This window comes from Amblyomma maculatum, chromosome 9, assembly GCF_055883805.1.
Source record: "Amblyomma maculatum isolate TAMU_Amacu chromosome 9, ASM5588380v1, whole genome shotgun sequence".
Lineage (NCBI taxonomy): Eukaryota > Metazoa > Arthropoda > Arachnida > Ixodida > Ixodidae > Amblyomma > Amblyomma maculatum.
The window spans coordinates 2,047,331-2,064,964 of record NC_139352.1 but is presented as its reverse complement, the minus strand read 5'-3'; the positions used below and the strand labels follow the sequence as shown (position 1 = coordinate 2,064,964).

Below are 17,634 nucleotides of genomic sequence, written 5' to 3'. Positions count from 1 at the left end.
TGGCCAGTTAAGATCACCCGTTAAATGAATCGAGCATTTATTAGTTGACGCAGGAGGGATTTGCGACCTTTATTTACAAAAAAACATAAAAATTGCTTGAGAGAGACGTCTGCAGCAAAGAAAAGTTTTGAGGGCCATAAACTAAACTTAATCCCTGTTGTGATGCATTCTGTACCATTTTGAAGGCGTTGAGGGCCATTACCGTTGATAAAAAGGGGTAAATAACGCAGTCATCGGCTAAAGCGCTCGAGTTAGAATGTATTTTAGCTTCTAAATATATATAAATAAGGAACAGAAGGCGACCAGGACGATGTCTTGAGATGCCCCAGATATGACGGTGTACTAGAAGTTCTGCCGGTCCTAGGGACTGGTTCTTGGGTGGTACGACGAACTGAATTATACCAAAAGCAAGGAAGATAACGAAAAAAAAAACAATATTTTTTTACTTTTTTATACTGCAATTTAAGTGGGCATTGTTCTAGAACATTAAATGGGGAAGGACCTGGATATCTAACCAAAATGCATTCTTTGAATGTTGGCGGCTACGTAAGCACTGTCCATATATTTTATTTTATATTTATCTTACGATATTATAACTATAATAATAGTAACTTTAATAATAAGTGCAAACGTCACTTTGAGCGAAATGTAAATGACACAGGCTATTTTTACAGGATACCCCCCCCCCCCCCCCCCCCCCCCCCCACACACACACACACACAACTTATTTCGAACAATTTAACATATACAAGTGTACTGTTTTTCTGCGGGTGCTGATTTCCTCAAAAGAAAATCAGTTGTCCTGTTTCCATTTTTTAAAAAAGCGGTCTATGACACGAGACGCATCAACATGAACAGGCCCATGGGCGTACAGCAGAGCAATCGCAGTCTGAGGCTACTCCGTCATCTTTGTAAGAACGAATAAATTAAAACAAATAAACCTGTGTTGCAAGGTTATTTCGAGTTCTCTTTAAGAGGTAGATGGATAACTGTCAGTCAATCTATGGCGAAGTAAACTCTGCAATCTGGTTTTTCATTATTTTTTTTATTTATGATTTTGGCGATATGCTGAGAGGACAGGTGTTTTTTTTTTAATTCACACTTTTTTGCTTTGCTGCTTTGAAGAAAATATTGGTCTAGTTGCCGAGTGAACATTTATTTTATCTATTCGCGTCTATCATGGCCCTCCTGGGCCATCGACACATAGAGGACAACTGACGAAAGGCCTTTCTCGACGGTCTGCCCTGTTCTGTGGGCATCTGGAAATAGAAAATGAACCGAAACATCAGGCGGGCACTTGACCGAGTCGACTGCGCCACGTCAGACCCCCGTAGCACGGCCAACTCTTAATCTTGGTTCTTGCTGGTTTCGCTTAGTGCGCTAATTCGGAGGTCTTTGTTCATCCTGCTTCGAAAAACGACCAGTAGAATTCTTTCTACATGCTGCATGTAGGCCAGAAAGTATTTGTAAAGGCTTGGTTTGTTACTTAATGAAAGGGGGGGGGGGGGGGGGGGGGGGGTACTCCTCTTCCTTGGCTACTTTTTAGTACTTTCACTAGAAAAGAAACTTTTAATAGCCAGGACAGACTACTGGCAGTTAGAAAGTTCCGAATCCAATACAAAACAAGGCAATTAAGGCGCGAGCGTGAAAGTTTTTGAAATAGACATTTATGAGAACAGTTGCCCAAAGCTGTTTCAAAATATAGAGACAAGGTATCCACGGAAATGTTAAGGTCAATGCTGGAGCATAAGTCGTTAGCGAACATTGCTATCGAGTTGCACAGGATTGAACGTGACGTGTTGAAAAAGATTGGCTTATTCTGGCAATTACGTAAAGTGTGACATTACATGCTTCATTCAGTTTTCACCAGTTCTAGTGATTTATAAAGTGTGTTACTATGAGCCTTTTCATTAGCCTCTAACGAAAAGGATTCATTAGCTTTAGCTTCTAACGATCCTTTTCGTTAGCCTCTAGAGAAGTGTTTTACTTGAGCGGAGGACAACGCAGAGAGCTATGGAAAATAAAATGGTAGGTGTAACGTTGAGATATAAAGCGTGCAGAGTGGGTCAGAGAAATAACTCGAGTTAATGACATTTTAATGGAAATAAAGAAAACGAAATGAGCATGGGCAGGGAATGTAGTGCGAAGACTGGATCGATGGTCCGGAAGGGTAACAATTATTGAATTCCTAGGGAAGGAAAGGGTTTCTGTAGGAGGCAGAAAGATAGGATGGAGGTGGGCGGATGCAGCTAGCACAAGATCAGGTTAGTTGGAGTAATATGGGAAAGTAACACGGAGAGTCGAGCTAGTTGGTGTGACAATTTGTGGAAACAGCGCACAACGCAGCGGACGGCCTTATTCGATAGAATAAGAAATTTCATTGCGCACAGCAGAACACGGCATGGGTGCATATGATGCCCACCGGGCTTTACACGCACTGCCCTAGTCAAGTACCGATAATGAGCCATGTGTTTTACAGTGCAAACATGATCGCACCTTTAAAGGGTTATTTCCATGTCTACAACTCAAGCCCTCCAGAATACCGCAGAAAGAGTGTATCAGTACCTGAATACGTCCATTTTGGACTGTGTGAGTTGAAGACAGGGAAAAGGTGTGATTTTGGTTATAATGTATCTTTATTAGGTGTTGCTGAGTGCGCCTGGTATTCATCAAATCCATTTGTTCCTTGCTGCCAGTATCACCCCTACAGCCTGCAAAATCTTCTGTAGCAAGGAAGAACGACGCAAGTGTATACGTAAAATCTCTACAAAAATTGAGAAATGGACTTAGAAAAGCGTGTTATATTTGGCGAATTGACTGAGAACAACTCGACTACACATTACTGTCTGTAGCTGTCGATAGTTTCCAAAGCATAAAGTTTTATCTTTAGGCATCTATCTTTGTCTTTTTTTTTTAACCTTTAGACTGTGCACCGGAATATACGGTGCTCATATTGTAGCTTGCGAGCGGGTAATATCACGATGGCGTTGACGCCAGAGGTAAGAGGGAGCAACAGGCATGTTCAGCCGGGACACTAAATTAATGAAAACCGAATATTATATTTATTGTAAAGAAAACATTCTCGTGCTGTTTGATACGTCATAATCAATATTTTCTTTTAAGGGATGCAAAGTGAAAAGATTTATTCAATAATAATTTTGCAATATTATTTCCTGACCTGTTGATATGACTGGAAATTGGTTCTGCACCGACTTGCAGCCTCAGTGGTACTAACGAGAAAAACAAAAACAATGGCTGCGGAGTCTGTTTAATGCATCCTACACTTCCACAGCAGTGCTTCTCCTTCGTTCATGAAATTAAGCTTCCATCTGGGCTACGTTTCCAAACAACAATGGTGTACAATGCCAGGCCGAAATGGAGAATTCGTTCATTTAATAGGTAAGCAGCCTTAGCAATCTCCCGCCACTTCTGCCACGCTTTTTAATGGCCAACTCGGCGGGCCCTGCGGCTTCTACAGGCTGGCCGCATTTTAGAGAAAACATCATGGCATCATTTCACTGAATAAAGCACAAAGGCAGCGACGCTTCGTTCACGTTATCCGCCTCTTGCAGACACCCTCGAAAGAATGGTATGTTTATAGGGCTCTCCAGGGATGTATACGATGCTATAGAAGCGGACGAGAGCAGGTCCATTCTGAAAAGAGATGGATGCCGGCGCAGCGATGCCATCGCAAAGGAGGAGAAATAGTACGACGAAAGGAAAGTGGAGAGATGATGTGATGGGTCTCTTTTTTCCTTGCACTTTCAATTGTTGTCCCGGAGTGTGTGCAACCATGGCAGCTTGCACACGAGTTGTACAATCAAGAGAGAGGGAGAGGCGGGTGGCGTTTACTGCTCGTCTTGAAATGCCTTTTTTTCGGGCATGTTTTTGAATACCTAGTTTCGTGTTTTACGACTGCGGTTTTCGTTATTTTACTTTTTAGCACCCGTGTAGCATGATATGTTTAGGCAGCATCCCATATTGTTTCCCATATTTTGGAGTGAAGACACTGCTTCCGGTGCCGAGACCATGAAATTGCATATTTATCCTTCCCTGCAGAGAATAAAAGCGAAGAGAGCATTTATTCTGTTGAAGAGAGAAAGCTGGGTTGGGGGAGAAGGGGAGAGGAGGCGCTTGCTCTTGTCGGATCGAAATACATCGTCGCTGGTGGCGCTGTTATCCTTCTACAAATGGTAGAACCATATATAAGTGGCTGTGTGATCGAGTAGACATAGTTCAGAACAGAAAGAACTGAAGCATTTATTTTGATGGATGGGATGGCGTCTGTACGTTTTCGCTGTTTTTTCACTTCGCCGTCCCAGGAAATATTGGCTCTACGCTTTAATATTTAGTTTGCCATATAGAAACCTCTTAAAGAGGACATTAACCAGGCAGCTTAGGACCTCTCGAGATTGACTATAAATCGAACAGAAATGCAAGAGATAATTTCCTTACCGTGGAGAATTGAAGGTTCGAGCAATGGCATATGTACGGTGTCATATAAGCTTTGACAAACCAAGTAAGATTACCGCGTTTGTACCCACAAAGTTAAAACGCAAAAATGGAGCAATGGCACATTCTTATCAGATTCAGATAGGATAAATATGTGTCAGAAGTTTAAGAACGCTGCAGTTTTCGTTATCCTTCTATAGGTATAATGTTGAACAATTTGCCGCTAGCCACACAGATCCACAGTTGAAAAAAAAAATATATAAAAAAAGCTGCAGAACCGTGTAGAAAATGACAAAATATTTTGCCGTTCTGTCGTAATGTCACTTTTCTGTTATTTTGTAAGCTTTTATTTTTTTTTCTGTAGTCTGCAGTTCGACAGTATACTTTTCCATTGTAACAATACGAAATTCTGAAGTTACAACAGAAATTTCACTTGTCACAACAGGTTCACGGTCAGAAACCACACAGAAATTTTGTTTCGATAAAGGAAACCTTTTTCGTTTTTTTGCAGAATATGTTTTACTGGGTCATGATAAAAACAGAGTCAAAAGCCAAACGAGCAAAGCGGCTTGTACGCTTTGGCCGTTTTCGTATTTTTTTTTTTCTGGTTTCTTTTCTGTACACTTGTTTTGAAGCTTTATTATTCTTGAAGTAGTAACAAGCATAGCATTTAGGAGGAGTCTTTTGCCGCCACTAAACGGCAAGCTTAGGTTAAGTCAGCTGAACTTTAGCGCCATACTTAGAGTTATCAGGGTGGCACACACGTTCCGCGAACAGCACTGGACGAGTAGTTACGGCGTCAAGTTTGAACTGTGCACTTCCTCACTTTTAATGCTCTCTTTCACGCCTTGTGTCGTCTTTCTCCAATGTCAGCGTCACTAAACTAAACGGTTTAAGCAAAATAATATTTCCTGGACTTGAACTATAGAGAAAAAGTTTAGAGTAGCTAAAGCGCATGATTTTGCGCCCTGTTCAATCAGATTCATTCATTTGATTATGACTTGGCAGGTTGCGGTATTGGGTTGTTGTTTACGAATGCAGGTGCACTATTCTTGCATTGAGACGCGATGTGTTAACCTGAAGCCCTGGCAACAGCTTACAGAAACTCATCTGTCAAATCACAAGCTTTGTTAAGACAACCTGTATGTATGCAAGCTTAATGGCTTTCAACACCTCAATCGAAATACAACCAGTGATGTTTCGAGAGCCGCGAGTGCTCAGTGAGTTGTCCTCTCAACGAATGTCCCCCACAACATGTACCTTATTCCAAGTTCTGGTTTATGTTGCTCATGTACCTTCACGAACTTGTGTTTGCACCGAAGCGAAAGTTTGGGGGCATTCCAGTGCGAATGAGAGTGTAAACGAGAGAAAGCTTGTATCACTTAAGAGTGCTCCTCTGGTACGGCAGCCATAATAGCCGCTTTCTTTTGGAACGTCAGCACTACGTTATCTAACGAGATGCAGCCATCAGGAAGAGCGCCACCGATTAGGCATTAATGCCTGTACAAGCTGACCTCATACGAAATCTCAAATTAGCGAGAGAGTGAGGTTATCATTGGAAGGAGAATGATCCGCTAAAATACGACTTTTTGGACCCAAGAGGTTCATACGAAGTTATAGTAGGGAACAGCTAGATCACACCGCCTATGGCCATATACCGCATGACTCTGAGCCTCATTCTCAGGGCTCGTGAGCCACTGTCAGCGTATTTCACGCGCAGTATGCAGCAAAGAGTGCGTGCTCACAGAACGCATTTTGAGAGAAGCAGCGTTCTTAGGGGCAACGATTCCAAAAGCGGGACACTTAGCAAAGAACGCGCTAACAGCTAAAGCTCGGCGCAAACAGTGCACTTATAGTGCACATTTTCCCTGCCGAAGGCGAGGAAGTATTAATAAACCATTTCGCGGCGCAGCGCATGCGGCCGCCGAGGTAGCTAGAGAGAAAGAGGGAAAGAAAGTTAACGGTTTGCGACGCGACCCCAACCCTCGCTCCCACCGTCCTGGCGAACTCTCCGAGATGGCGATGGAAGGGTCGAGGGAAGAAGAGCCGCGACGCCATCAAGCGCGGAGAACGAACAGGTCCCGTTCTTCCTTTTCATAACGAAGCCCTTTCAAGAAGACGGTGCGACCCCTTGGCCCCGCGCCAGCGAGAGCAAGGTAGCGCACCTGGTCCCATCAGGAAAGTAGCAAAGCGCGCGAGAGATGGACTCGAGCGTCTAGATGAAAAACCTAAGAACGAACGGGTCTCGCCGCAGCGCACTGGAATGGCATGACTCTGAAGCAGGGGCTCGAAATGTGCGCGTGGGAGGAGGGGGAGAGGAAGGGAGAGCAGAGCGGGACGGCCGAAACGTCGCTCGGCGTCGTCTCCGGCGTCGCCGGTGTAACGTCACGCTACGCACCGAAACACAGAGGAGGATGAAGAGAGAAAGGGTGGGTAGAGTCGGAGAGGTAGGGTAAGGGAAGAAGTTCGGGGGGTGGGAGGTCACGTGACCACCAGCGAGCGAGCAGCCACCCAACCTGTTCTTTTTTTCAAGACCAACAGACGTCGGCCCGGTTCGCGCCGAAACGTCAGGCGCCGGAGCCAGCTCAGCAGTCCTCTGAACGGCCGTGGTCGTGTTGGTGGCGGCGGTTGTTGCAACGGTGCTGCGGGAACTGGGTTGGTTGGCCGACAAGGCGCTGCTGGCTTCTCGCTGTGCACCTCACCGGCGTCGTTCCGATGACGACTGGGTACGGCGACAGCGGTGCGCGGTTCTCGCGAGGCTCGGCCCGCGGCTGGGTGTGACGTCATCATATAGCGCCACACGTGACTGGGGCCAGAGTCCCGAGGGCGGCCATATTGAGGGTCACAGCGCTGTGTTTGTTTCGGGGCAGTGGTGGCGTTTATTTTCGTGTCTTTCTTTTTGTTTTCGTCGTAGCGGTATGTGCCATTGTGTGTGTGAGTGAATTCCTATTTGGTGCAATCGACGGTCAACAAGGACGCTCACAATGGAGCGTGATAAACTCCGACTTCAGTGGAATCTGGCACGTGTCATTGTGTACCCTGTGGGATACCTGCTGTTGCTGGCTGCTCTTCTAATCGGAACATCGGGTAAGTTAGACAATCGAAGTGATCATTCATAATACTAATTTTCTCGCGCGTTTATCGCCTTTCTTTTATCCTCTCTTTGCGCTGTTTATTCATACCGGCTCACTTGTGTGGAGTTTGAAAACGTTGACCATGCCTCGTGGTCCACTCGCCATTGTGGAAATAATCGGGCTACAGACACTCTCCAATCAGACGAAGCAGCTTCATTCGAGTGCCATTCTCATTTGTGTATTGGTAGCCTCTCTTTCGCCCGAACACTAACTTACCCTAGAAACAGAAACAGCGTGAACGGTCGCTTCGCTCATCTTATTTAATCGCAGTCAACTTAAAATGCTCCGACATGGCTGAAAATCGGAACGAAGCCCAACTACTGTCTCCCGTTCATCAGTAATAATAGCTAGATACCAAATGGCGCCAGCGAGTCGGTATCGACAACTTATTTGGGACAACCTTCTTAATTCGGAAAGTTATGCCCCAAAGGAGCTGTAACGTACATAGAGTGGCCCAAAAGAAAACAAAAGTGGCTGCCCCAGTTCTGCAATTCCGCCTCCTGTTTCGAAGTCATGTGGTATTTTATTTGGATGAAACAATTTACAAAGGAAGACGAAACGTTAGAAGTACTACGGTTGCCATCGTAATTAAACATGGCGGTTGTATAGGGGTACAACCAACAGCAACGCGGGTGTCCTTGTATTTCCTGAAAATCCGCAAAGTGAGCGGCACGTTCCGGCTTGCTCGACGTGACAGGGTTTTTCTTTTCCCTGAATAGCCGTCAGACCTGTGTAACTCCTTTGTGGAGTATCCAGACTGATGCACTGCAATGTTTCATCAATTTACCAGGAAAGGACATTTTAGACGCTTTGTCTTCGACGTCCACGCTCTCTTCGTCTACTTGCTTTCTGTAGACGCTCCTTAGCTGCACCTGCTATTTAGATCGCACGCAGTCACGAACATTTCTCCAACTGTGCCGGTTCTGTGAGCAAGTGTTGATACCGAACGTGCGAGCGGTATCGCAATTGCCATGTCCAGCCTTCAGCGCTCCTTCGGGTCACTTGGTCGCCCCAGTTGTGTCCGAGCGTGAGGTCGAATGGACTTTAATCGCAGCCCTCGTCACCTCCAGCAGACGCGCTATAGCGAACAGGAGGCGAGCAGTGACCGATGACGGTCGAAAAAGGGTCGTTGTTTATTTTCTTTCCGTGAAGAAACGAAAGCGAAAACACCGACTGGGCGACAACTTGCGTGGCCGACCGCCTGTGGGCAGCGCACTCGGCAGGAGCGAAAGACCTAAAAAGAAAAGAGGAAACAAAAGTTGCTGCTGCTGCCAGAGCTGGCGGCATGTTTTCCATCCACGCAAGCGCTCGCGTATATAGGCAGCTGTCGGTTTGTGCCCCCTACACGGGCGCCTTCCGAGAGACAGACAAACGTACGTACATTCCTTTCTTTCCACGATGGGAAGCCAAGCGCGGCGAGGAAGCTGTCGTTAGGCAACAGAGGCACCGTTGCATCCGCGAAAGAGTAGACGAATGATGAAAGGCGGCCTCAAATGCTTCCGGAGGTATAGTTTCTGACACCAAATGTGCTTTGACACTTACACACCCTATACGTGGGCAGCAAACAGTTCAAGTAGTTTGAAACTCTATACGGGGATAGCACACAGTTCATGTAGTCTGTACCATTTATATTGCTCTAGCTGAAAACATGGTTTCTGGTTTAGTACGTGACGGTCTTGTAACCGCCAGATTTAGGTTCACTGGCGGTGGAATTGGGAATCTGTGGGCGTTGCAAGAATGCAAGTAGTTTCCAAGAGCGCACTGAGAGATTGCCAGTGGACTAAAGCCGACGCCTACAGACGAAATACAGATACACTGCGGAATGCATTCTGTGCCTTATGAGAAGTTACAGGGCCTTTGGGAGCTAAGCGGGCTCTGTATTCTTTAATCGATTCCTCAGCGTGCGAATAATTTTTAGGTGGAGAAAAAGTAAGATTTCGCTAGTTTGTGGATGACAAGGAACCACTGTTTACGCCAACTCGGTGTGCCGTATTGTGCAGGCCTGTAGCGCAAAATTATGTGGACTAATTTATTATGTTTTATGTCTAGCCACTATGTTTCCTAGCTGCACTAGAGGGCGAATGCATTTTATCGTGCAACATGTTGTGGCTCAGCTTTTACAGATGCATTCATGACATTTTGGTCGTTTCACTCTCCAAAAAGTTTGTTTAGGCATCAAGCCTTAAGCCCCGCAAGTTTATGAACCATGCTGTAGCCTGTGCTTTGCGTATAAGGGAAATAACCTTCGATATATGTTTCTTTGTCGCCGGCCTTGGGGTGTCTCTACGTCGGTGTCGTTCAAAGGTCACTTGTCGACGCCTGCGGCCAAAGTGCGAGGGACACCGATCGCTTAATTCTTGATGATCAGCATACAAAGCGGGTACAAGGGGTGAAGTTCTTAGATATTGAAATTCTATATGGCGCTACTGTAATTAAGCTAGTGCAAATTAAAAGTAAGCAACCGAATAACGGTGAATTCTTCTACTTTGCTAGTGCTCGACTGTTTAGACTTAACATTGGAATGCGTCGTGCTTGATGCTACACTTACCCACTAATTTTAAGAAGGAACTTTTTTTTTAACGGGAAGATTTTTGAACACATTGTTTCTCTTATCATCAATTTTAACCGCATACCCTCCTCCCTTTCGGTCATTTGTAGTTTTCTGTTCTTGCGAGAAACGCGCCCAGTTGACTTCGTCGGGTATTCTCAAATCCGCCTCTGATTGGCACGTATAAATTGGAAGGCAAATTTTAAACTGCTACGCAGACGTCGTTTGGAATGATCTTGGCTCCCAATGCGTGGCAAAAGTTTGCTTTAAATGTGATCCTGCGCTTGAGCTGAGTAGGTAAATTAGTTGTGCAAAACAATTTAGTGCATTTTTTGTAGTACTTACTTGTGAGGCACGGCGTAATATACGTTATTTATTGATCTGAAAACACTGATGGGAATGTTCTCTTCTTGGGATGCGCAGTAAACGTTTTTTTTTTTCTTTTTTGGTGGCATATATAGGCCAAACATAGAAGCGTTTTAATATTTCCACGTATCTCAACTGTTATCATGTCTTATGACATATGAAGTAATTACGTTCGAAAACCACTTTCCCGCACTATTTCTGGGAATGCAGTACACGGTGCGAGCGCTGACCGCATTGCGAAAGCAAGGACTTGGTACATTATATAGATCGGAAGTTTACACCACTCGCATTAATATATCTATAAGCAGGTCAGAAAATGATGCACAGTTGCCCTATAATAATTGTCAAAACCTCACAGGAATATTTTCTCATGGCAGGCTTAGCTACTTGACGTGAGCATAGCCCAAACTTTAAACGCATCATTGTGCTAGCTATGGGAACTTATCATTATGACTATAGATTTGCGTCATAATACAGACGTCTGAGAAAGGTGGCCTTATAAAACAAATATAGACCTACGACTGGACTGTACATAGACAAGGAAATACTTGCAAGCTCTCATCCAAGTGGGTTTCACGACTGGGAAGTCTAACAGGCTTACTACGCATGCACATTTTGCCGGGCGCTGCTTGCGTAGAAAGGTATCTGTCACACTCGTGCCTCATTATGAGTGGAAACAAATATTCTAAAGGCTAAATTCGGTTTGTCATATCAGCTCGCGTTAATTTCTAGTCCACTTGTACAAGCATCTGGCATAAGCAGATATAAAATAATTATTTTGATTGAAACCGGACATATTACTCTCACCATATTCCCAGCGCTCTAGCCCTATCGGTGGAAACAGTGAAGGGTGTTGGCGACCTAAAGCAAGCGACACCACGCGCTCTACAACCTCAGGAACTGGTACACAGGCTTGAGTAAATAGATCCACTGCAATTTGTTTCACGAAAGGATGCTACATAGGATATTCTCGGCTGCGCAAATAGGATTTGTGCTGTGCGCCCATGCATGAAGAGTGCATCGTTAGTCTGAAAATACTTGGTGCCACGAATAGTGCATCATGGGTCTGAAAATATTTGGTGCTTCGCGCTCCAAACGCGACAACCTCTGTCTTCAAAGCAAGCCTCACAGTTGCAACGTCATTTGGTCTCATACAGTATTCTACTGTATTGAGCTGCTTCTGATATTCATTACTGAACTTGGGCGTTACACGTGATTGGCACTACGCTCCTTCAAGCTTTCTTGGGAATGTACGACCACAAGCTATCACAAAGCTGTCCATGATGCACAATTCAAGCTGCAGTGAGAAGAGCTCTGTTTTTTCCACTGAGGGTTTTGAAAATCCTGGTGTAGCATGTTCAGCATCATAGACCGGAAGCTAAACTTACGTAACATAACTTGTACATAGCGTTACATTGTTGAGCGTCAAGAAACCGCACCAGTGCAAGCTGAGGCCCCGAATTTTATATCTATTGTGGAAGAAGGCCAGGTCGAGACGGCAAAGTCGTGACGGCAAGGCAAGGCATGCCGTTTAATTCGATAGTCAACCCCGCCGCGTGCCGGACGATGACGATGGTATGTACAAATGAAAGAAGATCATGGTATGGTACAAATGAGAGAAGATCCGTGGAGAGCTCACACTATGATAATTTGTATACCACACGCCAAACCGGCATCCGTTTCGTGTCACGTTCACTACATCTTAAGTCAATAGCCTGTTGTACGGCACAACTTACTGCATATGTCTCGTGCTTCATGTTTCGTCAGGAGTGGAGGTGGGATTCAATACAGTTGCACATCACTGCTCTTCTTTCCCGGACAGCGCACCATTCCGACTTGTCGGTCTCATTAATTGCGCTAGCACTTCGCGCCCAGCCTTACTTAACGCTCTTAACGACGAGGCGCACCCACTACTGGGAACGGTCTGTTCGGCCCCCGTGATATGCAATCGAAGTCGTGACGTGAAAATAATCACACCTCTCCTTAGAAGCGAAGAGATGGCAGACTGGTGCTAACAAGCTCTGTTTTCGCTCTCCTTGGCAAACGAATATTCTCCTGACTTTGTGCGCTAATTTTGGTTGTATCGACTCACAAATCTTCATTCATGTCTGCAGGGTAGGAGCTAGATGTAATGCACTGCATCAAAAAAAAAAAAAAGGAATTAGAGGGACTCTTAGGTCTCTCTTAAGAGGAGAATGACCCTCTCCTGTCATTTGCCTTTCATCGTTTGCCTTTCATGGACGTTCATTGCAGTGCTACATATAATTATAATTGCTTTACAGAAAAGGGAAGGCGCAGTATTTGTCATGCTTTCTCCGGCAAGTATGAATTTGGATGGTAAACCATCGCTCTTGTCGCATGGCGTTCCTTGGTGCGAGTTCAAGTGTGGGATTGCAGACAGCAGGAATGCTAGACAAGAACACATCTCGCGGAATATGACCGATCTCACACACAAATCTCGCGAACAAGCCTCGCACACAAGTCTCGCGCATGGGATTTCGTCTATGAGCCTAGAAAAGCTTTCGTATTTAAACAAACGAGCAATAGGTCAGGGCACGTGTTCAAGATCTGTCAATATCACCCTTCCCTTATGGTTATTGGAATGAAGCATGGGAATCGGCTGTTTTTATTTCTATGCACGCTTTCATTACGCTCCTTGAGACTGCACAACAGAATTCATAGTGGTTTGTAGCATTTTCTGTCATGAAAGTACACGCGATGTAACCAGGGGAGCACTGAAACTCCCTTGGACGCCTTGAACGACCGCAGGACATCTAGTGGAGTTACCATGTACAATCATAAGGTTCACTCCGGCTCAAAAGGGCTCTCAGAAGCTTTCACACAGCAAAATATTCCAGAGGTTTGCAATCAATTAGGCTCAGTCAGCATCGCCTGCACTCTGACTCATAACTGCTCAATAATCTTGTGCCACGTGGCAAGTCTTCGAAATAAAAAAAAAAGTCTGCTCGCCTTATACTACGGCAACTCATAAGGAGTCCCCCCTGCCTCCGTTAAACGTTTTGACGGAAATGGTTCAGCCGCAATCTCTTGACAGGCTTCAAATTTGAAATTTGGAAACAAGAAGGGCACCCGTGCTCAGCAAGCCACAATGTGAAAGACCACACACACGGTCGCATAATTCCAGCGCACGGGCGTATGCAGCCGCACAGAGCTAAGCTTAACGCACCTTTCATTTTGTCTACCGGTCGACCAGATTCGACCAAGCTAAAACAGGACACGCACGTAACCACTCGCCACGCTCCGTCGGCTCCGTTTCTAAACGCGCCGCGCTGAGCCGCAGATTTTCGACGCCGGCGGTTGGGCGTCGTCCAGAGAGAGAAGCTGGCAGAGTCCGGCAAGGCGAGTGAGGCTGCTGCCGCTGGCCGGTGCATTAAGAAAGAGCGGGATGGCGGATACGCAAGGACGACCGCTCGAGAAACTTGTCCGCCGCCGCATCGGCCGCGGCAGGGACGGCGGCGGGCGCTTACCTTTCGCCGTTGCCGACGCCAGCTAACGAGTTTTCTTGTGGTACCGTTACAGCCGGTGCGCGTAGCGGAAAGAAACGCCGGTGGCCGCCTTCCGTCGTTGGAGGCGCTACCCTCTAGAATTGTCGCTTTGCGTTTTGCGACTCTTTCTCGGTCTTTCTTTTCAAGAATTGGACTGCTTTCAAGCCTTCCTGGACGGCATATAACCGTTCTATTCTGAAAGTGGCTGAGTGGTAAAGCCTAACTGAAAGACTTTCATTCAGACTGGCCTGAGCTACATACAAAACGTAATGCAGCTGTGGCAACGTTGAGAGAAAGTAAATTATTTTGCAAGCCTTCTCTGAGTAAGCACGAAGCCTTAGCCACTAGACTTCGTAGCGCGTGTCGCTAAATTTGTAATATACAGTATTTTGTAATACACGGTTGCAGGTTGCGGAGAGACTCTAAACGAAACGATCTGGAATCTCGCTTCAGAGTCACGAATGCATGCGGTGGAAAAAAGCATCGATCCTCGAGAGAAGTCCCTCTAGCCTCGCCAGTTTTGTTTCTTTGTCGTTATCTTCTCCCGTTCTGCAGAGCACCGCGAAGAGTTGCTCAAGCACAGCAGGAGGCGGGCGCGTGAACGCGTTAGCGGCCTTGCGATACGATCGAAGGAGGGGGGAACCCTTTCGTACGGAGATTCCGTGGCAGCGTAGAGGTTCGAACGCTCTAATTGGCCAATGAGCGCTCTCAGAGTGCCAGCTATTTACAACCACATCGCTATACGGGGAAATTGGGGAGCACTTACAGAGTTTGTGTCCTTGGTTCCGACTGATTCTTCGAAGACTGCAGCTTCAAGAGTGTGTGGGCAATGCCTTGTATGGTGCAAGAAAAACTGCAGTCCGATTACCACCGTGGGAAGCGAGGATAATCGTGCGTTGTCTAAGCTAATGAATATACAATTGATTATTCATTATAGTATGTCCTGGTCTCTGGCGGCATGAGCGTGATATGAATATGATATAACTTGTGATATTCACATTGTTCTTAGCTTGGTGCGTTCTGGTTGACGCGTGTCGACGTGAAGCGTGTCAAAGCACGCTCACTAATTAGCATGCCGGGGTGTTGCTCCAGCACCATACAAGAAGAAAATATGTACCAAACACTTCTCCTTCTGAAAGAAAAAAAAAAGTGGTTATATCATTAACATGTTTGTCTCGACCTGTTGGTACGTAAGGCTGACGAAACAGCGCCGAGGATAGCATGCTCGTTTCTATTTGCGTGCGCCTTTTTTCTTATGAGCACGAGGCAGTATTGTTTGCTTACTATTATCACGGTGTAGAGTCTTGACAAGTCACCGAGGAACGCAGATCAAAGAGCGGCAGCGAACTAGGCAGGGCCAGTGCTTCAATGTTATATCTTCGGTTTGTCGTGGGCCTGCCAGCAAAATACAAAAAAATGAAAGTTATAAAACAGCTAAATAGGGAGAGCTGGGAGGCGGTCCTGTCCAGCTCGGACCTGGAGGCCCAGCGTGTCCTGGTCCAGAGAGCTCGGGCAGCGGCTACGGCCAATGGAGTCCCGGAATAGGGTCTGCCACTTAGCTACAGTGCCCTAGAAGGAGCACTGTAACTTAGCTCCACAACAATACGCACCTCCCTTTCCCAAATTATTTAATTGTGAATAAATGCTTTCTCTTCCTCCTCCTCCCCTCTAGAAGGCAATGCGCTCGCGATCAGCGCAGGGCGAAGACATGGATTGCATCGTGACAATATCACCAAAGAAGAGAGTCAGTTACTGGGATCGCGATTTGCCAGTGCTTGCTTTAGTCTTTTCCGTGGCTGTTGTAATCTGCCCAGGCGCGCGTCAGAAATGGATGGCTAGCACTACTCTTTACTTTTCTAGATATTTATTTGCGAATTAACCATATATCTACTTCCAACCGGCGATGGTACAATTAAACCGCGAGTCTTATCATATTCGAAGGTTACATAATGCGTCATCACGCGCCACGCTGCAGCTCACCGATCTCCTCTGTTCTTGTCTCGTTCTGTGTAATCAATTCACCTAACGGAGTCTATAATGAGCCAAGCCGCATCTCAATATTTTATGCAGAGAACCCTTTGAGCCATTTCCGTAGTTGCCACGCCACTAGGACGGCCACCTCCAAAACCTAATCGAAAACACCATTTCTCAGCCCCGTCGAAAGAATTAGCATAACCTGCTGAAAATGCATTGCGGTAAATGTCAAAAGTAGTGCCGAGTCGAGATGGCTGCGACTAATGTGATAATGAAGGGTGAGAAGTGCCCCCCCCCCCCCCTCAAATGGTAAGGCATGTGCATTAATCTGCATACACTATGAAAAAAAAAATGCTTTTCGTGAAGGAACTGAAGTGTTAGGGAATGGCAAGCGCGTTATACAGAAAAGAAAACCTAAATGATAGGGCTGAAAACGGCGACTTCTGGATAAAGGCTATGCGTAGCCCGATAGCATCTGCAGAAACTTGATTTAAGACACTACAGCAATCTATTTCCGCAGTAATCATTTGCACGCATAAAATAAAGGAATGGTGCTTGATTGCTCTGCATAATAGATGCGCTGTGCCACTTTCTAGTTCTGAAAAAAAAAAAAAAAGACATTTCACCGTAGCCCTGAGAAGAGATCGCTGGCAGTATAAAGCGGTACTCATATGCATGCGACGAAGTCCATGCATTTACACTGCGAGCAAGTGGAAAAAAAAATTGTTAGAAACTTCATATTGGTTTACTGGCTATACGTGCTCGCGCGGGACCATGCATTTTAAAAATCCGTAATACATTTCGTTTTTTCGTCCCCTGATGAACATTTGCAGAACCTTCATTTTGTGCTACGTAGAGGCTGCTGAAGTTAAATGTGGTTCGCTCTTCAGCTCTGGGTGTAAAGCTTACAAGAGTTTATTCGGTATAGCTATGACGAATACCTACAATTGGAGTGGTATCACAACTCACTCCGCCGGGGTGACGCAGTGGTGCTCGACTACTACGCCCAAGGGTGCGGGATCGAATCCCGGCCTCGGCGACCGCTTTTCGACTGAGGCGAAAAAGCAAGGCGCACTTGACAGTGTACGTTAAAGAACCCCAGGGGGTCGAAATTACCGGGGTCTTCCACTACGGCGTCTCTCATAGCCTGAGTCGTTTTGAGACTTTAAACCCGACAAACCAAAGCAAACGTATCGGAACTTCTTCTTTCAGCATCAGCTAAGGCAAGCGACAGCATAGTGCACACTCTTGCGTCTACGCACGGGACATCTGAATGTGTTTAATGTTCGACTTCCTGAGAAGTATATTTGTTCTTGGCACGAACATGGCAGATCCCAAACACAGATTAGAGCACGAAGCATGTATTCTTGCTGCCCGCGTGGATTTGACACAGCATTGAACGCATTCTCACCTGTGAAAGTGGGACAAACGAAATGAGGCAAGAAAGTTCGAAAACATCGCAATCGTCACTTTAGGCATAAATTGCCACTACATGTACAGTTTTATTGGGTTGATTCACCGCAGTACTGCTGTAAAAAGTTCTGAGAGCACTGCAGAATGTGCAGTGGAGAAATGCGAAAGCCTAAGCGTTGCTGTTGCACGTGGTACATCGTGCGCACCTGGTTCAACACAACCAGCGTTCCGTTGAACACAT

At 45.9% G+C, this 17,634-nt stretch overlaps 1 protein-coding gene across 1 annotated transcript in view; it reads left to right on the top strand.

Moving 5' to 3' along the window:
- Nucleotides 1-7,196: 7,196 nt before the first annotated feature.
- The window catches only part of LOC146178096 (P-selectin-like), a 342,299-nt gene continuing 331,861 nt past the window's right edge, over nt 7,197-17,634 (top strand). The window contains exon 1 of the mRNA XM_084577931.1: nt 7,197-7,539. Within this exon, the coding sequence (XP_084434057.1) occupies nt 7,437-7,539 (103 nt within the window). The 5' untranslated portion in view covers nt 7,197-7,436. The remainder of the gene's footprint in view (nt 7,540-17,634) is intronic.